This window comes from Pinus tabuliformis, chromosome J, assembly GCF_031772625.1.
Source record: "Pinus tabuliformis cultivar Carrire ecotype Pingquan chromosome J, CPIR1, whole genome shotgun sequence".
Classification (NCBI taxonomy): domain Eukaryota; kingdom Viridiplantae; phylum Streptophyta; class Pinopsida; order Pinales; family Pinaceae; genus Pinus; species Pinus tabuliformis.
This window is the reverse complement of record NC_142295.1, coordinates 50018956-50042372: the sequence shown is the minus strand read 5'-3', so window position 1 is coordinate 50042372 and position 23417 is coordinate 50018956. Positions and strand designations below refer to the sequence as shown.

Sequence of the window (23417 nt, the reverse complement as noted above, 5' to 3'; positions counted from 1 at the left end):
AAAAAATGCATTCGAGCCACCCTTTTGCATACAACCAATGAAGCCATTAGTGTGATTTTTACGCTTGATAGTTGCATGTGTACATTCAGCTGCGATGCGATAGAGAGCAGTTGATGAGGGAAGGTGCGACAAGTTAGATCTACCGTGGGAGGATTTGCGACTAAAATGTGTCGTTGCGACAGAGAGCAGAGTCACAACTCTGAAAGTGATGGGGGGTTACCTGGGTTGAATATCGCAGATCGTGATGACAATGGGCATTTGAGGCTCTGCTGCAATTTGCGATCGTGACTTGTGATGAGGGGAAGTCGCACTTTGAGGATGCGGTGAGTCACAGGTTGCAAATCTTTTCATTATATGGACAGGAGCCTTCAAACTGTGGTTCTGTAGGCACCTTCATTTCACTACTTAGGTTTCCTAGGATTTCATATTCTCCATCTCAACTCCATTGGTTGACGAACGTTATGCTCTTTGATCCTTATCCTTTGTAGTTTTGAGGCATCGAGCTTCCGGGGACTATTAACTGGAATAATGGACCAACTTATAGAAGCATGCCAACCATAATCGGGAGGATGAATGAACAATATGCTTAGTATTTGAATAAGACATATTCGTGGCACCCCTGAAGAAATTTCTAGTCGTAGTGCTTGATCCATTTCCATAAAGTAGACTTCACTGAACTTGTCCATAGGATGATACATTGAGAGCAGTGAGTCATGTCCAATGTGTTGGATGGATAAGGAGGCTATTATGTGGAGGTGATACTCGAAAAGCTTCATGATTCTCATGAACCATATAAGCAGCGAACAAAAACTTAACCCGTAACAGCCACACTTCTTTACTTCTCATTAGGTTCGTCAGTTGATCTGCAATGAAAGATGACTCGACATAGAATCTGTTGTGCAATATGACAAGGAGAATGGAGGTGCGATTTAGGGAAGTCACACAAAAATTGAGGAGAGTCGGGATGAAGTAAGGTAATTTGCGATGCGACAAGGAGAGTGGAGGTCACTAAATTCCTTGCGCTGTCTTAGGTTAAGAGCGTGTTACGGTTGCAGATTGGAGATGCGATGTGTGATGAAGGTCATAGGTTGGGGTCCCCAAATGGTAAAAAATTCCTCTAGTTGATTTGTTGAAGAAGAAAGCCCACTTGTCTTGTTTGATCCATGCATCAATAGACCCTTATTATTGTTATTATTTTGTAAACTACCAGCAATTGGCATCACATCTTTAGGTGTATGAGCTGATGAAGTTGGAGATGCTGAAATTCATGAGAGGCAAGGAGTATTGCCAATTCTAGAGTTATTTGATGCTTTTGAAGGAGATTGAAGCTTTCTTTTTCTTCCACTCTGACCCTTTGGTGCACTTAACTCCTATGATTCAGTATGCAGGAGATCTTATCTCGATGTTCTTGTTAGTGCGCTGCTTACTGGAATCTAATGAAGCTTTGAAGGATTAATAGACCACTTTATTTTTTGAAGTGCTCTTCATCTGTTCCTCAACCACCTTTGCTGAATTAGATATTGTGTTGTCCCTTGTAGTACCTAATCAAGTTTAGTGACTGCACAATGTCGATAATACTATTGCTCATCTTCTCTACATTCAATGTTTCATGTTGTATGCGATTGTTTATGCCTTCTTGATCAAATGGTGCAAAATACCAATCTTGGAATGATCCAAGTCCAATGGTGTAGACCTTTTAGTCTATGACCTATGTTGATAAATATATCAGATAGGAACTGAGAGATTCTCTTGGGCATGATTTCCACTTTTTTGCAACACATGAATGTTAGTAAATCAAATAACAAAAAGTAGAGGAAGCTCATGCCCATTGATACACCTCCCATATGAATTTGAGATTACACTACTATAGTTTGGCCATCTCACTGGATCAAGAGGACTAATTCTGGTACCTATATACTTGCAAACACTTGACTTTGTTTCAAACATCATTCTAATGTTCATGCTAACCAAAATCTAATTACCATATACTGCTTTTGCTACCAATTTGCACATCTGACACCAGTAAATAGTTTTGACTTGCCTTATCAAATTCTTGGTGCGTTGTGGGGGCCACACACAAAGGGAATTCACACTCCCTGAGGAAAATGTACTTGTGGAGAGAGAAGGAAGGAGAAGGAAGGCGCATTAGTGGAGAATGGGGCCCACAAGGAAAGGAAGAGGGAAGCAAGCATAAATAGAAGAGGAGGGGCCATAATTTGGTAGCTTTTGTCAAACTGAAAATTATATTACTGTTCACTTGAGTTGTTGAGCCAAGCCAACATTGTGTTGTTCAACACATGAGGTTTCCGAAGGGAAATCTCAACTCCTTTGGTGGACTTCGAGTGCCACCCTAGAGGAGCCTTTGCTTTATTGTGGAGCTGTTCCAGGGAGGATTTTTTAGGGAGATTCGAGCTTTTTATGAGTAGACTAGGCGCAAAAAAGGACCACGCACTCTTGTGGGAGGTGAGCTACAGATCAAAGTTGGTTTCGGGAATTTAGGGGCACACTCTCTCAGGGTTAAGCAATGTTTTTGCAAGGATTTCACTGGCAAATTGAGTGGCCATTCTTGAGGAAAAATTTAACTCCCCTGGGCATGTGTAGAGGTGATTGGACCAAGCCTTGCACAGTCATTCGTAGAGGTGATTGGACCAACCCTGCACAGTCATTCATAGAGGTTGTTCGTTGAGGAGGCTTGGCTAGGAGTTTGGAGCTGAGTTTTGCTAGAGGTCATAAGGAGATTTGTTGGGGTGGTTTCTCAACATTTTGGAGGGCATTGGCAACAACATTTCCAGGTTGTACGAATTACCCAGTGGGAGGAGTACGCTAAATTGGGGGTAATTTTAGAGGTTGGAACTGGGCCCAACCCTTTATGGGATTTTGTGGGTTTATTGAGAGGAGGTTAGGATTAATTTTGCAGAATTTTCTGAGCACTCCCGAGGGCCCTAGTTGCATTCAGCAGTTAGCAACAAAAATTGTTGGAGGAGGACACAATTATTTCTGGGACCATTTCCACCACTTGGGTTCGCGAGATATTTCTGGGTTTTGTTGAGTTGGTGGAGTAGTGCCTATGGTTAATTTCTCATAATTTTTGGAGCAGTTTGGAGGGCTAAATCAGCAATTCCTTTCCAGCAGTAGCAACAATTTTTTGGGTGGACGCAGTTTTGGTAGCACAGTCATTTCTAGCATTTGGGTACCATCATATTCACTTGGGATTTTGCCTTGCTTGCTGTAGCAAGCCCAGGTTCTTCAGTTCCTACTCATTGTACTTCATCTAATTAATATAATAAAAAGGCTTAGCGTTTTGGGTGTTATTTCTTGTGTAATCTAGTATTTTTGCATGTGTGTACAATTTTCATTGCATGTTTATGATCTCAGTACTATTATCACTTAATATTTCCATTAGGAATACTACAATGGTATCAGAGCCTTGATCTTGGCCCAGATGTGGGTAGCCAGCAAGATCATGGAAGATTTGGGCATGTATGCATAGTGATGGGTGAAACTATAGACAAACCCATGACTCAAGGGAGATTCAATATGCGGGAATTCTGGGGGGGAATCTGTTGGAACGATGAGAGGGTGGCCCAGTTGAGGGGTGTGACAGGCCAAATCCATCCCCATCCTTACAAAGCTCAGCAGAGCAGAGCAGTGCAGGGCACTGATGGCAGAGATAGTACAATTAGACATATGGATCAACGGATGGAGTTCTCCCTAGTTGAGAGGGAGTGTTAAAATTGGCAACTAGGGCCAAACTCCATGTGGGTCATCTTATTAATGGCAACTAATATTTTTCTTGGAATCCCTCTCATTGAGAGGTGTAGGATTGATCTAAAGATCATCCGATTCTGATAAGTATTCATGGAGATATGAATTTATTTGTGTTATGGGACAATTCGTCAAGGTCAGCTAGCAACCAAATATACCCCACTTGTGCTCAACGTTTTAGTATAAATAAAGGAGGACTTCAAGTCATTTGATAATCATCTCTTGTGATCTCACTCTCCACTTGTTTGGGTTTTTGGTGGGGGGGGGTCTAGAGGAGGTGCCTTCTACACAGCCCTAAAGGAGGAATCTTGGAGGTGCCCTAGCCGCAGTCAAGAGAGGAAGTAAAGTATAAGCCCTCAACGCTATCCAGAAAAGGCTCTCTACTATAAGGAGCTTCAACGCAGATCTAAGGAGTACTAGAGGGAGCCCTAGCTGTAGTAAAAAGAAGCCTACACACTGCTGGAGGATAAGCCCTCATACGCTGTCCTAAATACCCTAACCATAAGTCATGATTTGCTGTCACATGTGATCCTCAAAACGCAGTAAAAGAGAACCTTGATCTGATGTCTGAGTGCCTCCCAATCCGCAATCCTTAAAGCACCTAATCCGCTGTCATAATGGAGACTCTAGCCACTGTATTGAGAAGACTTCTATATGCTGTCTAGTGGAAGAATGAAGCCCTAACAACAGTGAGGAGATACACTGTCAATCTAGAGACCTAATTGGCAGACTTCATATAGCTCCTATTTTCCATCATGAAAAAGGCCTTATACGCAACTCTTAGCCGCAATAGAAGAGGCCCTAATCAGCGGTATACAAAGACCTAAGACGCAGCAAGAAGAAGTGGTCCTATGCCACAACAAAAGGAAGTATTTAATCAGCGTTTAAGTCACATTGTTGTAGATGACAACGTGACATATTTGAGATCTGTTCTGGGCATGACTGTGCAACAATAAGGCTGATTGAAAGACATTGTTTTCAAGGGTAATAGCTGAGTACTATATGACAACCTTGCTTGCTGCTGGGCTAGCCCGTAGGCCATAACCAACAACATATTGTGTTAAGGGTTGCACAAGGATAAGGATTGAAGGTTGATGTGATTGCTTCTGTGGTCAACATGTTAGACAACTTGGTTAGATGTAGCAGTTGGATGCAACATGGTATTAGAGACAATAGTGAAGTGCAACATAGCCGCCATTGAGTACATATCAGTGATGGTGCAACATTGAGTGCAGATTAGTGATGAGTACAACATTGGGGCAGATCCGTGATGAGAGCAATTCAGTGATTGGAGCAGCACAATGATAGGAGTAGCAACATGAAGTGCATAGCATGGTCATTAGGTCCAACACCTTGATGATGAGTGGAACATGGTGCAGCACGGTGAGGTGCAGCAAGTGGACGAGACGCAACACATTGATAGGTGAAGGAGTCACCTTGGAGAATCAGTTGAAGCAACATGTCTTCAACTGATCTCATGTAGATATAGAAAGTCGAAGTGTTGACTTCTGTTGTAAATGTACTCTCTCTCTCTCTCTCTCTACTGAACTATTGAAGAACATATAAGAAGAATTGACGAAGGGTTTCCCCACATTGGGGTTTGTCCCTAGCTAGCGCCACATCTTGTGTCTTCTTGTCTTGGCTTGTCTTCTGCGATTTATGTTTATGTTTTATATGCAGTTTACTTTAACGTTGATGTGATTGCTAATCTAGAAAAGATATTGAGCTAACTGTGAAAATTGAATTAAATTGCTCTAAGCATAGAACATACCATAATTTAACAAGGTTCTTCTTGAGATCGAGTACATATAGTACTTCTTGCAAATGAATAGTGTTACCTTGATTGAATTGAAGGGTAACATTCCATACTCCCTTCACAGGATAGGTGGCATCATCTCCAAGGATGATCTCCAAGTTTGTCTCCTTTTCTATCAGATTAGAGAGGGCTTCCTTGGGTCCGTTGAAGTGCCTTGAGGCACCACTATCAATCAGCCAATTTCCCAAAGTGTCCGGAGGAGAGGGAGTGGAGAGGGCCGATATAAGATAGTACTCTTTTTGTTTATTGTTAACAACATTGGATTCAACATACTTGGAGTTCCTTAATTTCTTGGACGGTCGAACATTTCCTTGATGTCCCGCATTCCTTTTTGTTTGCCATTGGACCTGCCATTCCTTTGATCGTTGTTGTTGAAGTTTCCCCTGGAGTTGTTATGATAGTCAACATCTCGAGCTGTATCCCTTCTATTAGGACACTCCCTTGCATAGTGGCCAAACTTATTGCAAACAAAAATCTTCCCCTCCTTCCATTTTTGAATCCCGGTCTTCCTTGACTTTACTTCTTTGAACCTGCATTGTTCTTCCTCTTGGCATGAGCGGAGAATGTAGTGGGGTTGCTTCTATTAGAAGGCATTTCTTGCTCCACCATTCTTGTTTTTTCTTGAATGCATCTCGACATCAATTCTTCAAACCTTGGAATTTGATCATTGTTGAGTATAGTGGTTCTAAATACATACCACTCAAGTGGGAGTCCTCCAAGGGTGGTGAGAGTAAGTTCCTTGTCAGGAATGACTACGCCAATTGAGAGTAGATCATTCTTGATCTCAGTAATCCTCAAGAAATATGATTGAATTTCCTCGAGTCCTTGCCCTTATTAATATCCTTCAACTTATTCTTGAGAAATAGAACTTGATTATCATTACTAACCTTCAACATGCCGATCAACCTGTCGTAGATCTCCTTGGAGGTTTTCAATTCGGAGATATAGGCCACCAGATGCTTGTCAATGGAATCCATGATAATCTTCTTCGCTTTGACTTCAACCCTATTATACTTGGTTTTCGCAGCAGCTGGTGCATTTGAAGGATGTTTAATGATTTTACCTTGCACATAATCCATCACTTGTTTTTCTTCTAAGGTCAAATCAAGAGACATCTTCCATCCATGATAGTTAGATTTATCATGGAGCTTGTCTTCAGCCGGGAAGTAGGATGAGGAACCCATTGAGTCTTTTGTCTTTGTCCAACTGTCTTTGGTTATTGTTCTTTCACTCTTGCTTGGGCTTTGTCTTCACCTCAACTTTGATACCATGTTAATTTTAGGCAACAATGGTATGTTCTATGTTTAGAGAAATTTTACTTCAGTTTCTTTTTTAGCCCAATATTAATATCCAGATTAGCAATCACATCAACATGATAGTAAAATGAAGATAGAACATAAACATAAATTGTAGAAGACCAACCAAGACAAGAGGACACAAGATGTGGCATTAGCCAGGGACAAACCCCAATGTGGGGAAACCCTTGATCAAATCTTCTTTTAGTCTGCAATAGTTCAGCAGAGAGAGATAATACAATTTACAAATTCTGACAATTTATAACAGCAACAAAAGAGCCCTAACTAGAAAAGTAAATGCTAGTCAACATGGCAGAATTGACCCTCAAAGATTTGGTCAACTTTAGTCAACTTCGGCCTCCAAACAACAAGATGAAACAACCCTCAAAATAGTTTGAATTCATTGTAGTCAAAGTTTGGTCAAACAATCAACCTGTGGTTAGCGCTAACCACAGTCAACGTTGGTCAAACAGTCAACGGTTGCCTCGATTTCTGTGCCCAGAAATGCGGCTTGCTAGAACATAATTCCTCCACCCAAAATCATAGCGAAACAGATCAACGTTTGGTCAACATAGCCCAGAACAGCCTTTGAAAATTCGGTCAAACTTGGTCAATGCAGAAACAGAAAAAGCCCTTCCTTTCCTTCGCACGTGTGGAGAGAGTTGCTGCCCAGAAATCCGTACCAAGAGAGAGAAAGATGAATGTGAGTGATGTATAAATGAAGATGAGGCATCATGTATTTATAGGCTAACGTGGAGGATGAATAGATGTGACTGTTGGGCTTTTAAGCCTACATGAGTTTGTTGGCCAACCTTGACAATTTGTCCTTAACATAAATAAATTCATATCTTCATTTGTACATGTCAGAATCGGATGATCTTTAAATGAATCCTACACCTATCGGAGAGAGGAATCGAAGAAAAATATCAGCGGTCATAAATAAGATGACCCATGCGGAGTTTGGCCCTAGTTGCCAATTTTAACAAGTTTGAATTCCATTTGGAGGACAATCAGCTCAAGCAAGTTTGATATCTCCTTGAAGCTCAAAAAAAGTGCGAAATAGAGGAAGGAAGCAAAAGGAGTGCGAGTTTGGTCTAGGATAAGGAAGGAAGGAAAATCAAAGTTCTTTTGTTGATGCCGTAGGTAGTTGTTGCATGTTGCTGCTGCGAGATCAAGTATAGGTCGAAGTTTCTATGGTTGGATGGTGCTGGCTCAAGAACCTGTATTGGGCCAAAATCGAAGTCTCTAAGTGAAGATCGAAGTCTCCATAGCAAGGTCAAAGTTGCTAGGTCCATGAAAGTGCTGCTGCTGCTGTCAGGTCAAGTAGAATCATCTGCAATCCTAGAAGAAGGTTGACTTGCTGTGGAGGAAAGTTTGTATTAAGGTCTAGAGTCTTGGAATATCTCAGGAAAACTATTGAAGGAAAAAGTATTAACTTAGCTTTCCCGTAGATAGGGTTTTTGTCCTAGCTGTGTGCCTATATCTGGTGTCCATTGATGTATGTGCTATTGCTTTGGTAATTGCTTGATGAAATAAAAGAAAGAAGATATGAAGAAACCTAATAAGAAACCAATAACATCACAAGTAATTATCAAGTATAAGAAAATCTCTTTGCCTTTCTGATTTTCTAACACATCTAGCCAATAACTCATCAAAGCCAGGTATCCTGCATTGTTGAGAATAGTGGTGAAAAATACATCCCAAGGTCCTTAAAGACCTCCAAGTGCAATGAGAGTGAGCTCCTTGTCAACAATAACTTCTCCAATAGATAGTAGGTCATTCTTGATTTGAGTTATTCTCATGAAGTGGGATTGGATAGACTCCCCTTTATCCATATTGATGTCCTTCAACTTGTTTTTGAGAGAGAGGATTTGATTTGCATTGTTCACTTTGAACATCCCAACCAACTTATCATACATCTCCTTAGATGTTCCTAAATCACAAATATAGGCAACCAAATGCCTTCGAAAGGAGTCTGATAATTTTCTTAGCTTGCACCTCACCTTTCTTATACTTCGTCTTAGCAGCAGTCAGTGCTTTTGAAGGGGACTCTGCCACTTTTTCCTGCACATAGGCCATTACATCATGCTCTTCCAAAATCAAGTCCAAAGTCATTTTCCATACATGATACTCAGATTTGTCATTGAGCTTGTCCTCGGTCTTGAAGTAGGATGTATGACTATGTTAATTTTATTTACAATGGTATGTCCTATGCTTAGCACAATTACTTCAATGTCCTTTAGCCTCGGGATGCCTTGGTTGGTTCTTTTGGTTTGAGTCCCACATTCATGCTTGGAATATGGCTCGGGGGTGATTGGCTGAAGAGAGATTTGGCTTAGCCAATCTACGGTCTGGTGGAACGTGGTAGTTCCATACCGGGTTGACTTTTGCATTCATTAATAAGAGGTTCTTTCCTTGGTATCTTATGTGTAAATGTACTAGTATATGTGGATTCTATGGCTGATGTATCCTTGATATTTTTGTTGTTATTTCTTAGATAAGTATGAGACCCCTATGCTCATATCTGTTTTTTAAACCTGTAGATTACATATTTGTGACATGTTTGACGAAATGCCTGTCATGGCTAGTAGGGGTCCAGTCAAGTCCTTGTTCAAGTAATTTCATTTGTATCATTATTTTGTTGTTATCTTTTAGTTCTGAAAGTATCATGGAGTTCTGGGCAGTGACTTGGGCTCTGGGCTTGAAAAAGTGGCACAAATCCCAGAGTCGCAGGCACAAGACTGAGGAGAAAAGTCCCTAGACGCACCCATGCCTTGCTGTGGGAGTGACTGGAGCCTCCCAGATGCACCCTTGTCCATATCAAGGGAGCGTCCAGGGGTTTAATGGTCTAAAAACTCAGTGGGACCTAGGGACTGGTCATGGGGATGACTGGGAAGGCTTCTGGGAGTCCTGTAGCAAGTATAGAAGGTCTGTGTTGTGGGTTTCCATCGATTCCACTTCCTTAAGGTCACCTAGGAGGTTGAATCCCATTATAGTGGCCTCTCATCGCATATTTACCTCGGTTGGCTAGTTACTTGGGTAGATGTGGGATGAGGGTGTTACAAGGAGAGAGAAGAATGTGTGTGATGAAATGATGCCAAATGAGGTTTGAAGTCTCTCATATTTATACAAATAGCTGAGGGTGAAGAGACATGTCTCTTGGGCTTTATGAGCCTACATGATGATATGACCGACCTTGACAATTTGCATGTGTGTGGACATAAATTCAAAAACACATTTCTTGTTATCCAAATTTAATGATCTTTAGGTTGATTTTGGTCCTCTCGAAAAGAGGAATTCAATGTAATAATCATCTCCATCAAATGAGTTGTCCAAAGTGGAATTTGGCCCTAGTTGCCAATTTTTACAATATTGAATGATGTTCCACATCATTAAAAGTAACTGTTGTGTGAGTTGTTTGGTTGTTAATTAGTTGGATTTGAGAGATTTGGTCCAACTAAAATAGTTTCTAGTTTAGTGTTTGGTTGAGATATTTGCTCAACAAAGTGATTGTGTGGTTAAGATAGAATTTCTATCTTCAACAAATGATTGATGCATTTATATGTGTGTTTAATGTAATGTGAAATAAGTATTTTGGTGTGCAATTAGTTTTACAAATTGGTATCAGAGCTAGTGGCTTTGGCTTAACTCCCTTAAGGGCGGGCCCAGGTATATGTGAGAGATGTGAGTGTTATTTGCTGTATGATCAAATTAGAGATGTAGATTAAATTAAAATGTGTGAAATTTTTTTGTTCCTTTGTGCGATTTCGTAGATCTGTGAGTTGTGGATGCGTTGAGTTGTTTTAGATAGTACAACCTGCGGGGATTCCTTTGGAGTTTTTTTGTGGCTTTGCTCAGTGGGCCGGTTGGAAAGAGAGGAACCATGGCTCATCAAGGTTGTGTAAATCACATACACTCAATGCAACAACTGTTTATTGTTGCAACATGCGCTGATAATGGCTAAGGTGCAAATCTGGGATTTTAACGAGTAGTCTTTAAGTGCGACTTTTTGGAAAAATTTCTGATTTATTTTCTAAACTAATTTGTTAGATTCATTGAAATCAAAAGTTTGATGAGTGAACTCTTCACAATCGAAGTGCCCTAGGGGTTTTTGAGGGTGGTGAACCCATATACGTAGTGAAAAAACCAATTTAAACAACACAAATCAAGATTTGGCCACAAATTTTTCGCCAGATTCCGGCCAGATATCCGCCATAAACCCCAAAGAGTCGCACTTAAAGACTACTCTGGGATTTTAATACGCATTTGAGCTCTTTGGCGACAACCGACCTGAGCACGATAGTGGGCAATGCTGGCTTCATCAACATCAATATCACATACCTGAAGGGGAGTAAAGTGGGCTTTAGCATAACAACAAACTAGTCAATCCTTTCTACCGCTACATCAAGGCTGTGAGGTTGGAGTCGTGGTTCAAGTCAACTCAATCAACATTGAAGCTCAAAGAGGTTGCAAAGCTATTTCGATTCAGCTTAAATAAGAAAGGCGACTTTAAGGTGGAGTTGTATTGGTCCAAGTTGGACAATGACCCTTGGTAATTGTCATTGAAATTGAGGCCATTTGCTGAGGAAGTGGAAGAGAGAAATAGTGTGTTGACAAACAGAACCGCTTGAAGGAGGAACCCGCCACAAAGGATCGTGAGATCGGGCATTCCGAAGATAAGAGATTGCGACAGAAATAGGGATCCCAGGGTTTTGGAGTTGAAGATCCAGTGGACACTGTCAATTCCGGTTTTTGAACCGATAATAAGGAGGTCACCAATAATGAGGCGGTTGCTTAAACCCCTCTACTCTATGCCTTGACCCTATAACTTCGACTAGAACCTACCTTTCTATACACCTTGACCCTTTATCCCTAGCTCCACCTCACTCGCCTTCTATAATGTGGTGAGGATTATATAGGATCACATTTGTTTGGTGGTATACCGAATATAAAAAACGAAGTGCAGATGTGGAAATCTTATAGGGAGAAGTTGGATTCTACGATGGTGATGTTTCTTGGCGAATTTATAGCAGTCATTCGTGTATTGATGCTTAGAGTGCATTGAATTGACCTACGCAGAAAAGAACATTTGACTTTCAAGAGACTCTTGTTCAAACACTATTGTCTTGCTTTGAGATGCATCAATAGAACTCAAGACTACACCAGGTTTACCGAAGACAACAATGCAAATTGAAGAAGCTAATGAGTTGCGGCTACATTTCGTGTTCGCGATGTTGATCCTTTTTACAAATCATGTGTAGAGAACTGCTAGAACACTGGCTGTGTTGAAGAGACTTATTTCAACTTGGAAAGTGCTGGTAAATGGTGCTTGTATATTGTTTTTCTTATGTTTGAGTCAGTAGCATAGTGCAACTTTGTCTTTGTTAAATGGATATGCAATGCCCGGGAAGGTATTGACATTTTGAGTCGATTCCCATAGTTTTTAACATTATGAACTACACATGTAGCTCTGCGTCAATTCAAATTATGAGTTCTCGTTCTCTTGATTTAAGAGAATGGAAGACATGCGCTAAAAGTAGTGTTTTTAATATGCATTAAGATCCTAGTGGTGTAGTAAAATTATTCTTACTACTAAAATTCTTAGTATTATAATTTGTTTGTAAAATTGAAGAGGATGAATTTCCAAAATTAGATAGGGAGGTCATCTTTGTAAAACCGACTCTAGATACATTCGGTATCTAGACAACTTTCCTATACAGCTAGAGAGTACAACGATTGGCACCCATGTATCTCGGTAAATGGAAGCTCGTCCATAGAATGACTAGTAGATTAGTTATTGAAACAGGGAATTGATTGTGTCTGGACTCTGAAGATACTATTTTAAGAAATTGAGTGGAAGTAAAACTCGATATGGATGGTTGCCCAGATAGTTTGGCAGTTGTGGATCTAGGGAAGTATCCCTCATTAGTTGTTTAAGACATAAGTGGTGTGCTAATGAGGTTATGTGACAACTTGTGGATGTTGTTCAGTAACTGAATTTGGGAGATATGTGATTTGGGAGTTCAGGAGTAGAATTTGAGAATCCAACTTGCCGATTACACCTTTACAAGGGTTATGAGACAACTTGATGGAGTTCGCTCTATGTGATTTTGAAAATGATTAGAGAAGCTAATGAAGACTTTACCGGACAAGAAGATCAAAGACAAATACTCTTTAAGGGAGGGTGTTGGAGATTTAACTTCTACTTGTCTTGTGCATATTGAATGATGTTCCTCATCATTAAATGTAATTGTGTGTGAGTTTGGTTGTTAATTAGTTGGATTTGAGAGATTTAGTCCAACTAAAATAGTTTTTAGTTTAGTGTTTGGTTGAGATATTTGCTCAACTAAGTGATTGTGTGATTAAGATAGAATTTCTATATTCAACCAATGATTGATGTATTTATATGTGAAGCAAAGGAGCTGCAGCAAGAAAGGGGGCTGTAGGGACGCAGGGCCTGCTGCAGATCTTGAAGAGGACAGGCCGAGACCTGTTGGATGCTGATCGAACAGGGAAAGAGGGTTGTGGATAGCCCTAAATGGTTTGCTGTTGAATGCTGAAAGTGGCCATGGTTGGACTGGTAATTTGCCTTGGATTATGGGCACAGATTTCTAGACAAAATTGCTGATTTTGTAAACCTTGCTGAAGAATAATTTCTCCTAAAGATGCGTTGTTTGTTTTTCTCCCAAGGTTGGGTTTCCGAGGGTAAAAATATTGTCTTTATTGTGCATGACTGTCTTTCTACGATCTTTACTGTTTCTGCTGCATTTACTGTTGAGATTTTGTGTGTATAATTACTCAATGATATCAGTGGTATGGGATAAGTTGTTTGAAGATCATTAGGTAGTAATTATCAAATCAGAAAATTGTTTTCTACTTCTCACCTGTAGAAAAATCAACAGGGAATGACAAGGTGATTTGAGAGAATCCTGATTTTTGGCTTCCAAGATTTGTTGTTTAAGAATAAGGTTCTCATATTCTATCTCTAAAACATGATTAGTGAAGCTATTAACATCATCCTGCAAATGGTTAGTTTTCATGATCAAAATTTGTATGAGAGTAGAATGAAGATGCTCAGATAAACCCTCAACTTGCTCTTCCCACTTTGTTGGAAGGGAAATTGATGTCTTGTCCTTCATATTCCTGTTTTCCAACTTTTGTAGGCTATTGCCTGATGTTTTAGTGTTGTTGGCATTGATTGGGAGCCATTTTCCTTGTGCTTGCGAGACAGGGAATTTGAATACTTGTTCATAGTAAGGGGTGGGGATATAGTTTAGGGGTGTAGTCCTAAGTTGGGTATGAAGAGATTTTCATGTGTGAGGGTGGAGAAGGGGAAGTTTGTGTGACTGTTGGGGAAGGAGTAAATAGGGATAAGGTTGATAGGGTGATTGGGGAGAGTAAAGGGATGATAGAAGGAGAGAAAGGGGTGGTTTAGGGAGGTTCACCAGTGTTATCCCTTCAATACTTCATCTATTGAGTGAACCAAAGTTCAGGCTAAGAACAAAGTTGACTGAAAAGCTCAGATTTACTAGACAAGATGCAAGTTTAGTTGAGAGGTTGTGGTTACTAGGTCATGATTACCAGGTTGGGATACCCTAGATTACAAGGGAAGTCATGAGGTTGCAATTGCTTGCTATCACCAGATTTGGTGGCTACATGAAGCCAATTGCAAGGATCGAGTAGCTACAAGAGATGTGGCAACTACAGGAGTATCTAGTAGAAAAAACAAAAGAATAATAAGTGATTCTAATGATGGCTACAAGGAATTCAATAACTCTTGCAAGTTCCAGAGGTGGGGATAGGATATTTGATGACTGCTGCAAGTTTTAGTGGTGGCCACAAATGAAACTAGGTTTACTAGGTTTCTGAAGCTAAATTTTATGAAAGAAGTGATTGGAGTTGAATTTTGGCTTTCAAGAAGTTCTCACCTATCTAAGCCAGTTGTTGGTGGATTGTAAGTTTTCTTCGAGTGTCCACTATAGCACTATGGATAGAGGTTAGATCAACAGAATCAAACGTCCTTTTCCTTTATCATGATAACAATAAAAGGGTTGGGAACCCAAACAAATGGCTACTAGTGCCATACATAACATAATTTTTGTGATTTGAACTTGTAAGTAAAGAAACTTTGTCCAACCAATAGAATCGAGTGTTTGGTAGACCGTATGTTTTCTTTCGAGGTCAGATAACCTCTAGACATTCCATGATGTCACTTTCATTGCAAACCAACCACATCATTTAGCTCTGCGTCATTATTTTCAATGACCCATAGAGTGTTAAAGGGTTTTTTGGTAGAAGTTGGGAGTCTACAACCCAATCCTAAGAGTAGTTTGTCGAAATCATTTAACTCGGTCATTTTCTTCAGCAACATCTTCATGGTCTTGAATATGCAAGAGTAGTGGTGACAATGAGCTTGATGACTACCACTTCCATGCTAAACTAACCGAAATGAAGACTTAACGACTAATCTAATCCTATAGCAAGTGAACCCTCTTTTCACCCACAAATTTGATAATAACCTTGTAGAATTTCAAGCATGGTCGAACAATGCTCATAGGGGTTTTTCCCAATTCTGAATCAACATAGTTCGTCAAAAATTCAACTGATATTTTGGATCAATAAAATGTTTGACCTTCGATATCACCTAATTTCAGTAACTAGAGGGAGGTTTGCTACAAGATTAGATGGCTTGAAGACTTGCTGGCTACTGCAGTCAACATTTTACTAGATCTAGTTGTGGCTATGGCTATAGAAGTTGTGGCCTTCACGGCACTGACCTTTGTTTTTCTTACCAACTAGGTTCAACCCTCTTCTCCCGCACTTGTTTCTTTGGACGCTTTCAGAATTGGGGGGTTTTGTGTATGTTGGGCTGATTTAGAATTGGCTTGCATCTGAGTGGGAGGTCATAGTCATAGATACTATGATCGAAGTTGACACTAGAAACAAGTATTGGGAAGATTGATTTAGTGGATCGGATGTTGAATAACCTTATCCCTTGCTTGAATGAGCACAAATTCCTAAAGGTACTTTTAGAGGTTCATCTTAAAGCAAACTCGACATTGAGGTCTAGGGATAAGCTTTAAAGAATCACTCAGGCTTGTGATTGATGAAACCCCATAAGGGGTTATAGATATGCTCTATTGCTGGCTATAATTGCATTGGTAGGTTGGGAAATTCCCAATCAGACTTGGCAGGACAGTTGAGTGGCTTTATTAGCCGAGAAGTCATGGGACAAGGGAGGAAAAAAAATATGGTGTTCTTGCAAGTCAAAGGCCTTGATGCAAGATTTCCATCACTTGTGCTGAGTTGTTAAATTGAAACAAGAACCCTTGGTCACATTGTGTTTATGGCTGCAGTGCCACCCTTGTGTCTTACTCACTTCCTTGATTCATCCCTGGATAAGAGTGCAATGCAATGCATGGATTATCATGTCCAGACTCAGAAAATTCAATATCTGGATTCTGGAGGGGAATGATACACCTTCAGAACAATTTTTTGGGGAGTCTGGACACCATTACTACCTGGTCCATGATCAACTCAAAATGGAGTGAGAGATTTATTGTGGGGTAAGTAGCTCATAGTGCCCCATCTGCATTATCACTGAAAGGCCAGCATGGCCAATTCAATGTGAAAGCACTGACAATAACTCTGCAACAAGCCTGAAAGATCATAATCCTTCAGGACAGCCCGAATATAAGCCATATTTATTTGTTTGCAGTTTCACATTATATGTTGATTTTCTCAATTATATGGTTCATGTTTCCTTTCTGTCTCATGTATTGTCACGCGATCAAAAGATGTTTGAAGAGTGTACATTGTCTTATTTAAATAAAAATGTTACTTGTACTCGCACCGCTGTATGGAAATGATTTCAGATTATCACTATTGTGCTTGTTTCCCTTGCCAAGAAAGTAGTAGTTGTAGTTTTGGCATTCAGTATATTGTGCTGATTTCTCTTGCTATGAAAATATAGTGTTTAAGCTCATGAATGCACCATTATTTTGGATAGCTTATGTAGATGGATCAGTGTATTTATGGCCTCTTGTTGTTAAATTAATGGACTTAAAAGAAACATTCTTATATATTAATGTAGGAAACTAACTTCTAGTTTCAAGGGAAGACACACAAATTCTAGAATCTAGTTAATTTATTAATGTTCCATGACACTTCTTTTTGTTGTACAGATATTCAAAAGTTCAGTCGCTCGAGTGGCATTTTTTCTGGCTGTATTTTGTGCCAGCCAGTTGACAAAACTAACTAGGACCATTGGGGGAAAAGTTGCTTTGGAAGGATTCCTTGGTATTAATCAACATATGTGGTTTAATCGTATTTTAATGAAAGCAGGTGGGATTGCCCTGGCCATGCTTTATGTATGGAATTCAGGGACTGCAGATATTTATCAGTTGCTAATATTTTCTCAGGTCTTGTTGGCTATGCAACTTCCAGCTGCTGTGATACCTCTTTTTAGAGTGGCATCTTCAAGTTCAGTAATGGGCACTCATAAAATCTCTCTTTTTGTGGAAGTTTTGGCCTGGTTATCTTTCTTTTTTATGGTTATCTTAAATATATCGCTTGTGTTAGACATGTCTTTTGGGGATAGTGAGTGGATAGGTTCCTTGAGAAATATCGGTGCTGGTATGGCAGTTCCTTTCATCTTGATTCTTATGTTTGCTAGTTTGTCGTTAGGGTTTATGTTATGGCTTATTGCAACACCTTTGAGGTGTGCAAATCAAAAAGTAGAGGTCCAAAGATGGTTTGAAGGACCAGAGACTCCATATGAACATACAGAGCATCTTATTTCCAGAGAAACAGTCACATATGGCTTAAATTCTGAAGCTATTTCAGAGGCAGTGGTTGACACGTCAGAGAGCAAGGGAACAAGAATTGACAAGACTTTGCCTGTCAATGATTTGAAGCCTGGGAAAGATTTGAAGATTTGTTCCAAGGATATTGAAGTTCATCCAATGGAGCACACAGTTCTAGAAAGTGGATTGTCTTCAGCTGAGATTGTCCCCGATATTGATTTTCCTCGACTGCCTGATGTTATAAATGTTAATGAATTCCCTTTTGTTGATTCTCAAGCTCCCTTGAACTCTTTTTCCACAGAATCTTCTCTCGCATCAATTCCTGCACCTTCCTCAGATGGTCTTTGCACTGACAGTGTACCAAATGTTAGTAAGCCCTCAAGAATTGAGTCAGAGATTTCTGTTTTGAAAGAGACAGAGTTAGAACTTGACACTGAGATGGAAAAATATGATGATGATGGGGATGGTTGGGAGCATGAAGAGGTTCCTACGGGGTTGTCTGAAAGTGCCTATACTTTGACCCATGAAGAACCTGGTTCTTGTAGAAGCATTGGTGGAAGGAGTGATGATGGAGGCAGTGGAAGTGGAAGCCTTTCAAGGTTGTCTGGATTGGGTCGTGCAGCAAGGCGCCAGTTTGCATCTATTCTAGATGAGTTTTGGGGGAAATTATTTGATTTCCATGGGCAACTGACAGAACAAGCAAGATTGAAAAGGCTCGACTTGGCCTTAGGGATAAAGGTTGTGCAAACTCAAGGAAGTGTTACATCCAATGGAACTATTGGAAGAGAATCCAAGTATTTGCAAGAACAGGAGAAGATACTTTGGCAAGAACAGGAGAAGATACTTTGGCAAAAAGGCCAGGCTAGTGAGCACCTTAGTGTTTTAGATTCATGCATAAAAACAAGTGAGAACTTGAGTGGCATGGATTCGTCTACAGGGGCACATATTTATGATACTTCATTGGGGTCTTGGGCTTCTCCCATGGCTTTACGTAGTTCATATGCCAGGCAAGTTGCTCCTTCTTTTAATAGAAGTGAGAGGCGTTACTCGCGATTGCATATCCCGTCTTATCCTGAAGAATTTGATTATCAACCGGCTACAATTCATGGTTATCAAACCACATCTTATATGGGCAGAAGTGGAACTCACACCCAATGTACAAATGCACTAGATTCACAGATTGGACCCCAAGCTGGAGATATCTCTTCCTTCTCAATGCATGATTCTTTCAGAAAATTACCAGTTGGATATGGATTCAGTAAGTTACAGGAACAAGGTTCTCTAAACACTGGCTTTGACTTACATGGCTTACAGGAAAGTGGATCATCTTATAACAATTCCTTTTCTAGCCGATCACTTCTACGATCCCATGGAAATGGCCAATATACAGGCCAAACAAAGAAGTATCACAGTTTGCCTGATATATCTGGTCATGGCTTAGTAAAGTGGGATTCTCCTACAGGGCAAGAGCGAGATCAGTGGAATCCTTTAGTTCAAAGGGCCGCAGGGGAATTGGATATGAGATATAGGAGTCTAGGGAGTTCATCCTTTAGAACAGATTTCAAGAACTTGCCGGCTTCTCAGATGGGGACATATAATGATGACGTTAATAACCAGGTTGATCAAGTTCCACTGTCTTTTGATGAGCTTTCTCCTTCCCAGCTTCACAAAGATGGTTTTTCACTCCAGTCAACTTCAAAAGCAGAAAACAACTCTCTTTGGTCAAGACAACCTTTTGAGCAATTGTTTGGCATGTCTGGTATTGGAAGTGGAAGAGGATATGTTTCTGAAAGGAATAGAAAGTCCAGAACTGTTTCAAACACACATGAGAGTGTTTCTTGTGGAGATTCTGAGGTTGAGATGCTACAAAACCTTCGTTGCTGTATTGTGAAGCTTCTCAGATTGGAAGGATCGGAGTGGCTATTTAACCACGATGGAGGATTCGATGAGGAGCTTATTGATTTGGTTGCTGCGAGGGAAAAATTTCTTCATGAGGCAGACACCTATGAGTCTTCCAAGTTATACAACAGTGATGCACAGAATCAGCGTCAGGACTACAAATTTGCCCCTATTCCAAATACCTGTGAATCAGCTTCAGTCCTTGTCCCGTCAGTTCCTCATTGTGGTGAGGATTGTGTCTGGGTAGCAAGCCTACTTGTTAGTTTTGGTATCTGGTGTATCCATAGGATATTGAATTTGTCTCTCATGGAGAGCAGACCGGAGCTATGGGGCAAGTATACATACGTTTTGAACCGCCTTCAGGTGCGTCATTGAATTACATGTTCTATATGAGGTGCTATTTACAATATTTTACTGGCTACAGGTCGTTATCTTTAATTGTTTAATAATATTGTGACACTTGTTTACTTTTATCTGGAATGCCTTTTGTGGAATGGGACACACATTGAAAGCTACCTCAACTATTTTGTTCCTGATCAGCTGTGTTACATATATGTTTACTGCAACTATGAGGGAGAGAACTTTTATGACCTCTACAAAAAGATAGTCTTACAATATTTACAGACACAATTCCAGAAAACTTCAAACTTTGTGGCATTGTTTGTTGGCTATATTGGAAGATTGCTATGCAGTATCATTATGTAGTTTGAGTGGATTACATTGCACCCTAAATTTCAACATAAAGTGCATGCAACAATTTGCAAGATAGGATGTTCTTCGTCCTAATGTTCTTGCCTATTAAATGCACCTTTTTGATGACAGATGAATTATTGCATGAGTAGTAAGTAATATTGGAGATAAAGATATATATTCAAACCTAGAATTGGTTTGTTTATTGTATAATTTATGTGCTTTTAACTGTTTTTTGGGTGCTTGATTGTTTCTACAGGGCATTTTAGAACCAGCCTTTTCCAAGCCTCGCCTTGTGCTTCTCCCCTGTTTTTGTCTACAGATCCCTTTATTAAAAGATGCATATGGAAGAAAGATGGCCTTTTTGGATAGTACATTATCAAATGAGCCTTCTGCAACTTCTTTTCAGAACTACTCTCATGGGAGGGCTATCAATAGTAAAAGACAGGGTACAAGTGCGAGTGCATTTTTAGAAATTATCAAAGATGTGGAAATAGCAGTGGGTTCTCGCAAAGGACGTACAGGCACTGCTGCGGGAGATGTTGCATTTCCTAAAGGAAAAGAAAATTTAGCTTCGGTTTTGAAGCGATACAAACGCCGTCTTGCTAATAAACCACCAGGAATACTTGAAAATAATGGTGGAAGACGGAAAGTCCATGGGTAGCTATGACAGTGGTTTTGCAGTGATTGTAATTTATTTGTTTTGTAGTAAATGAAAATTTAATATTAAATTTTGAAGATCTCTCAAATGTGTGCTTCTTGTTTTCCTCCAAAACCCATCGTCAGTGTACAGGCCAAGTCAATGGAAAAATCCACAGTTCGTTACTCTAACCAAGAGATTCCTCCCTGTCACCTAATTTGATGCATGATGAAACTACATAGTATAAATGATATCAAATCGCTTACACTTGTAAGAGGAACATCTGGTGCTATGTACCTAACTTAAATTTTCCCTCCACTTTAAAAGTGAGGATATATGGAACGTTACTAGCAAAGATCAGTTTTGCCAGGTTCCAATTATATTTTCCCTGCAGTTTGCAAGGTTTCAATTTATTGGTCCGGCTACTCCAGAAATTTATCACCCCATCATTTTCACTGAAGACACAACTTCTTAGATAGTGCTATCGAATGGTTTTAAATTTCTCCTCTTTACTTTGATAGCATATTTCTAAATTTTCGAGTTTGGACGACGATTAGATGATAACCAGCTCTGGGTATTCTAACAGGGAAGGAGGTTTGTTCATGGTAGCTTTGTTCATTATATGAATGCTACTAGTTTTTAACAAATAGATATTTCTAATTAAAAATTCTGTGTGTTTTGATATGTTTGATATGGTTGATTGGTCTCGACTCTCGCCGTATTGATACATTTGGTCTGGCCTTTGGAACAGTGTACAATTTTCATCACACTTGAACAACAATGAATCTAACTTAAATATAACTTGGCCAGCTATTTAACGTTGTTCACTTTGGTGTTTCCAATTAAGGTGCTTTCACTTATTTTTATGATAGGTTTTGACCCGAGCTCTAATAGGAAATGCTTTTCTGCAATTGCAGATAGATATGGTAGTTTATTATTTATATCGTTTGGGTCTGATGTGTTATGGTCAGTAGAAGTCCGAAGTTGCAGGTTACAAGATGCGTATGTTTTTCAAGGTACTATTTTCATTAAAAGCTTGCCAATCTTGGCTTTGGGGTGCAAGACCCTGGTTGATCTGATATCATATTTTCTTAATTTGGTACTCTAATATATCCAGCGGTTCTATGTCATCCTTTGTGGGCCGTTTAAGGATTGCTATTTTTATCTATGATATCTTACAGACTTTCTTGCTGAAGTGGAATATCCCTATTTTGGGATTGGGATTTCATTCCACTCAAGTACTCTTCTACTAATGTGCCCCCCTCCGTTCACATCAATGGTATAGTTAAGGGAAAATAACAAAACATTAGGATGGAACTGTATTGAAGGCATCACACTCGTAGACAGGAATTTGTGTGGAAGCATTTATTGCCCTTTGCATGAAAAAGCTTCTTCCTACGCCTGTATTTTATTTTTGATGTGATTGTATGCTTTTCATAATGTAATTCGCTGTTATGATTTTGTTATGCTTTATCCTATTCTTATAGATCCTTTATGTATTTTATCTCTTTTATATATTTTATGTGTTTTGGTTTTATTTATTTGGTTTCTTAGTTGATAATTGGTGTTCTAAGTCTAATTTCCTATTGAACAAGAATTTGATACATCAGATTAGTATGAGGTGTTGCACTGTCATTTTTGACGACGGTTGATATATTTCTTGTTGCCAAGAAAAGGATTGCTCCTCCTGTTGATTTCCTTGAGAAAATTACAAGGGATCTTCCGTTCTCAACACATTGGGAAGTTTCAGGAGATCAGTGTATGGTAGTGCTAATTAATGGTCGTCTTGTGGATACATCGTGCAACGTGGGTCCATGCATTTTCTTCCCCTGCCCATGTTCGCTCCGGGTTTTATGCAAGGAAAGAGGAAAGGACGAAATCCACAGTCCAGATAAATAAGACCGTTCATACAGGCTTGCCAAAGCAGCAACAATATCAGCCCCCTGTCTAATTTTTCTGCAACCGATAACGGCATATAGGAGTGCCTAAATGAGTCTTCAGCAATTTCATGGCTCTCCAGCAATTTCAGAAATGAGAAATTACAAAAGGCAGGAGGACTCCTGCATGGGCTAGCATTTATTTTCCCATCGAGCAAAGTTGCCTCGTAATCATCTAGAGGAACAGAAAGGATGGTCCCTTTGCAGCAGAATCTTGTCGCTTCCTGTTCTAAAGAAAATGTGCTCAATAGGAAAATGGGAGGACAATACTTTGATTTCCAAAACCCTCTCAAGCAGTGTGCCCGAAGAAGAAGCAAAACTTATCCAGCAATGGCCTCAAACCACAATCCGAGATTTTAAAAATATTAATGGATGAAAGTCACAGGAGTGCTAGAATTTTCACCACAAGTAAGGTTGCCACCGACTCAGCAGGATTAAAGGCTCAGCCCAGCCCAAGGTTGACATTTTTACGTTACCATAAAATAGCACCTTCTGCGCCAGCCGTTTCGGGACCCCGCCTTGAAGCCCCATCAAAGAAACCATAATTTTCCACTGAGTTGAGGGACATGG

At 39.9% G+C, this 23417-nt stretch overlaps 1 protein-coding gene across 5 annotated transcripts in view; it reads left to right on the top strand.

Annotated features, from left to right (window-relative positions):
• The window catches only part of EIN2 (NRAMP metal ion transporter family protein), a 145483-nt gene extending 124464 nt beyond the window's left edge, over window positions 1–21019 (top strand). For all 5 annotated transcript variants that reach the window (XM_089377094.1, XM_089377090.1, XM_089377092.1 and 2 more), the window contains 2 exons: window positions 17061–19943; window positions 20530–21019. In XM_089377094.1, coding sequence (XP_089233220.1) covers window positions 17061–19943; window positions 20530–20934 — 3288 coding nt within the window. In that variant the 3' untranslated portion in view covers window positions 20935–21019. The remainder of the gene's footprint in view (window positions 1–17060; window positions 19944–20529) is intronic.
• The last annotated feature ends 2398 nt before the right edge of the window (window positions 21020–23417 follow it).